Source organism: Primulina huaijiensis, chromosome 13 (assembly GCF_012295235.1).
Source record: "Primulina huaijiensis isolate GDHJ02 chromosome 13, ASM1229523v2, whole genome shotgun sequence".
Classification (NCBI taxonomy): domain Eukaryota; kingdom Viridiplantae; phylum Streptophyta; class Magnoliopsida; order Lamiales; family Gesneriaceae; genus Primulina; species Primulina huaijiensis.
This window is the reverse complement of record NC_133318.1, coordinates 14,655,804-14,659,723: the sequence shown is the minus strand read 5'-3', so window position 1 is coordinate 14,659,723 and position 3,920 is coordinate 14,655,804. Positions and strand designations below refer to the sequence as shown.

The following is a 3,920-nucleotide window of genomic DNA, read 5'->3' as shown; positions in this document are numbered from 1 at the left end:
ACTTTTTAAAAGGAAAAATCCATACAAACAATAATTACATTACATTTTATAAAATAATAAAATAAAAAGAAGAATTGGAAGGAGCAGGTAGCTCACTGCAACAAGTATTAATTAATTTTTTAAAATCTCAGAGATAAATAAATCACACCAATATTTATCTTGTATTTATATTTATTATTTATATTTATTTTAGAGGAGCTGTCCCACACAAACAAACACACAGACTGGGAGAGATATGTTGATTACTTCGGCGGAAAATAAAATTATAGAAGGGAAATGGAGAACGAACAAAAAGTTTAATAGGTGCGCTTTAATCATCTTCCCCTCGTCCTCTGCCTCATTCAATGCTTTACCGAACTCACCACCACACTTTTCTATCCACCTCAACCCCTTTTCCCACTCTTCTTTAACACCTCTCCCTCTCCCTCTCCCTCTCCCTCTCCCTCTGCTCAGGTTTTGTAATTGTAATTGTAATTGTGAATGATGGATTTTTGTTGTGTTTTTTTAGTTAATCAGCTGGAAGAAGCGATGTTTGCTTAATTTGCATGTGGGTTCTTTTTCCAGGGAATGGCGAACTGTGTGCAAGAGGCTTTGAAGAGCGGGGTTGGGGTGGAGTCTGCTGACGACTTCTGGGGTGGGACTAACTGCGTTGATGACTTCTTTGTTGACCAACTTTTGGATTTCTCCAATGGCTTCACGGAATCAGGACAATCGGAGGGACAGGAGGAGATGGAACAGGATAAGAAAAATGCCCGTTACGTTTCACAGGAGAAGCTAGAAAGCTCAGCTGTCTCCTCAGAAGACAATTTTGGGCCTCTGCCTAGCGTTCCGGTAAGCCTGAATCTTACTGTTTTCACTGTGAAAATAATGCAACTTTTGGTGAAATTCTGAGAAGGTGACGTTTTAAACTCTCAGGCGGAAGGTTTGGAGAGTTTAGAATGGTTATCCCATTTCGTTGAGGACTCATTTTCTGATTACCCTGTTGCCGGGAAATTGCCACACTATCCGGCGGCAAGCCTGTCCAAACCGGCGGTTGCGGTCCAGGAGCAGCGCTGTTTCACCACGCCGGTTCAAACAAAGGCCAGAACAAAGAGGGGCCGGACCGGGGTGCGCGTTTGGCCGGTTTTGTCCCCCTCACTGACAGAATCATCAACTTCGTCCACCTCATCGACCTCCTCCATGACGTCGTTCCCACCCCGGAATCCATGGGAGGTAACCGTCGAGCCTTTTCTTGGAGATTCACTCGTCAAGAAGCACAAAAGAAAACTGGCAACAATCATCAACGGTGGAGCTGCGGGTGCTTCTCAGCCGAGGAGATGCAGCCATTGCGACGTCACAAAGACCCCACAATGGCGGGCTGGTCCGATGGGGTCGAAGACGCTTTGTAATGCATGCGGTGTGAGATTCAAGTCGGGCCGGCTTCTACCAGAGTACCGACCTGCCTGCAGCCCGACTTTCTCGTTGGAGTTGCACTCCAATAACCACCGGAAAGTTTTGGAAATGCGGCGGAAGAAGGAGTCGGAAATGGAAGGCGGCGGCGTGGCTTCGCCGGTTCGGAGTTTTTGAAGAATGAGTCCCCGTGATAGCAGCAGGTAGGAAAAGATAAGGAAAAAATAAGTTCTAGTTGAGGAATTTTAAATTTAATTAATGCAGGATGAGTAGACAGCAGTAAGTTGCACCCGGTTTAACGTACTTATGAACCCGGTTTAATTAGTGTACACTGTTATCCGAGCGGAGACCCGACCGATCCCAGGTTTGGTGAAGTAAGTTAACTGGTTAGAAGAGACTTTGAGTTTAAACTTTAAAGCCTTAATTTACATTTTTCCTTTATTCTTTTATTTGTCATTTATTAAATATTATAATTTTTAAAAACATTTCCAATCTATAAAAAAAATATGGGGATTGCATTTCTATAATAATCCAATGATTTGTTGTAATCCGAGGAAGGATTTTTAACATATATAATAAAAAATCTCCAAGAATATAATTTGATTCAACTATATAACTAAAAATGTACGTAATACTATATTTAGTAATATCATCAAAAAATTTTCGTAAATAATTTTATTAATTGATGTATTTAACTTTATTACTTTTTCATATAAACATACATTTAAATTTTCTCAAGTATTGAGATAAGAATATTAAATTATGCAAAATCATTAAAATTTAGCATCTCTTTTTTAAAATTCAATTATTTCAAAAATAACTCTACAAGTTTAATTTATGAAATAAAAATCAAACCTTTTTCTATTTTTCATTTCTATATTAAAATGAAATAATGAATTTAAAATATAAAATAAGATTTATGGATATAAAACTTTTTACTGAAACATGTTGATTAATTGACTGAAATTTCTAAATTGTAGCGATATAACAAATAACATCGAGTTGTTTTAAGATTCAACTGCATTTATCTTCAAGAATCTAGTTTGACAGCATAAAAATTTAGGGTTCAAGAATCTAGTTTGACAGCATAAAAATTCAAACCCTAAAGTACTAAAACTACAAAAAAAACCTAAAAACAAAAAATGAAACAAATATTTTTGTATTAATTTAATATAAAAGTCTACCAAAATAAATTAAAAAACATTAATTAGAATACGGGGACAAATTTTTCTAGGTTTAAAATACTATATTTTTATTAATAAAATTAAAGATTGGATCCTAGCAATATCCCTTGCTGTGTATTTTTTTATTTTGAAAAAAAATTTAAATTTTGCTCTTTGCTCGGATTCCTATTAATTATTTAAAAAACATCACAATTGTATTAATAAACTTGCGGACGTGTCAGGCATGTAATCGTGCCAAATATAAAACGATCTGACTACTTTTATCAAGCGTTGTGTGTCCCGATTCGACTATTTGTTAGAATCTCTTCGGTATGACTTCAAAGTTAAAAATATAAATTGAGGAATATGATAAAATTATAGAGAGAATCCATGAATAACATCAACTCTAATTATGTTGTTATGAATTTGAGCAACATTTTTACAAAAAAGTTAGAAGAACATGTTGAAGATTAAAGAAATTTGACTATTGGAAATTGAAATAAACAGACAAATGATTGAGAGAATTTTGTAGAAGTTTTGCTGTAGATTTTTGTTGATTTTTATCGAGCCTTTTTCAGATTCTTCCTCTCTGTTTTTGTTCAAATCTTTCCATCAGTTTGACCATTGTTGGGATCGGTTGGGGGGAAATAGTTGAGCTACAATAACTCGGTTCTTGAAATATTGAACACAGATGAATTAAATCGAGTTTGGTGTTCAAACCAAGCGGAAGACACTCGAAATAATCCTTCGTAGAAACCGATTAAATATTTTGTAAAGCATTTAAAATAAATGCAAGTTGAATGAGTAAAAATATTTTAGTTGAAGCATTTTGTCAAACACTTGGTATGCAATATTTTAGTATTTGAAGAACACATAAAATGCTTCAAACAATGCATCTTCAAAACAGTGGAAATAATAAGTAAATGCAATAAATAAATATAAACGAATTTGTTTATGGATGTTCGGAGACTTCAAATGCTCCTACGTCACCCTTTCTTCCCCTTGAGAAGGATTCATTAGAAGACTTAGATGTATACAACATCTTGTACAAACCCATTTCAACTTAAGATTTATCTCTTGCCTAACTGAAACTCCTAGCACTCAAGATTGTAGGCAGCACCTCACAATCATCATATTGTTTAATGTCTCATATGCAAAGACTACAAACACATTGTTTAATGTCTTTGTGTGAAGACTCACTCAACTAATCTTTGAAGTTCAACTCTCTTGTATATGTGTGAGTGATTGTGTGTGAGGAACTTATCTTTTACAGTGTACATCTCAAATGTATCCTCACACAAAGGCTTGTGCTCTCAACTAACTGATATATTCATGCTAACTGCTCATGCTTTGAATCTTCTTCAAAAG

The 3,920-nt window shown here is 35.3% G+C and overlaps 1 protein-coding gene across 2 annotated transcripts; it reads left to right on the top strand.

Moving 5' to 3' along the window:
* The first annotated feature begins 289 nt into the window (after positions 1 to 289).
* LOC140990960 (GATA transcription factor 5-like) lies at positions 290 to 1,782 on the top strand. Of its 2 annotated transcripts, XM_073460854.1 has the most exons (3): positions 291 to 453; positions 565 to 831; positions 916 to 1,782. In XM_073460854.1, exons 2-3 carry the CDS (start codon positions 568 to 570, stop codon positions 1,564 to 1,566), a joined length of 915 nt encoding a protein of 304 aa, XP_073316955.1. In that variant the 5' UTR covers positions 291 to 453; positions 565 to 567; the 3' UTR covers positions 1,567 to 1,782. The 2 variants fall into 2 exon arrangements, with proteins under 2 accessions (XP_073316954.1, XP_073316955.1); XM_073460853.1 differs by having other exon boundaries at positions 290 to 831.
* Positions 1,783 to 3,920: the final 2,138 nt, after the last annotated feature.

Bases quoted from the DNA above. Each gene is read 5' to 3' on its own strand.
- LOC140990960 (XM_073460853.1), top strand. From the start codon at position 568: ATGGCGAACTGTGTGCAAGAGGCTTTGAAGAGCGGGGTTGGGGTGGAG. The intron at 832-915 runs GTAAGCCTGAAT...TTAAACTCTCAG, and splicing joins GGCCTCTGCCTAGCGTTCCG to GCGGAAGGTTTGGAGAGTTT.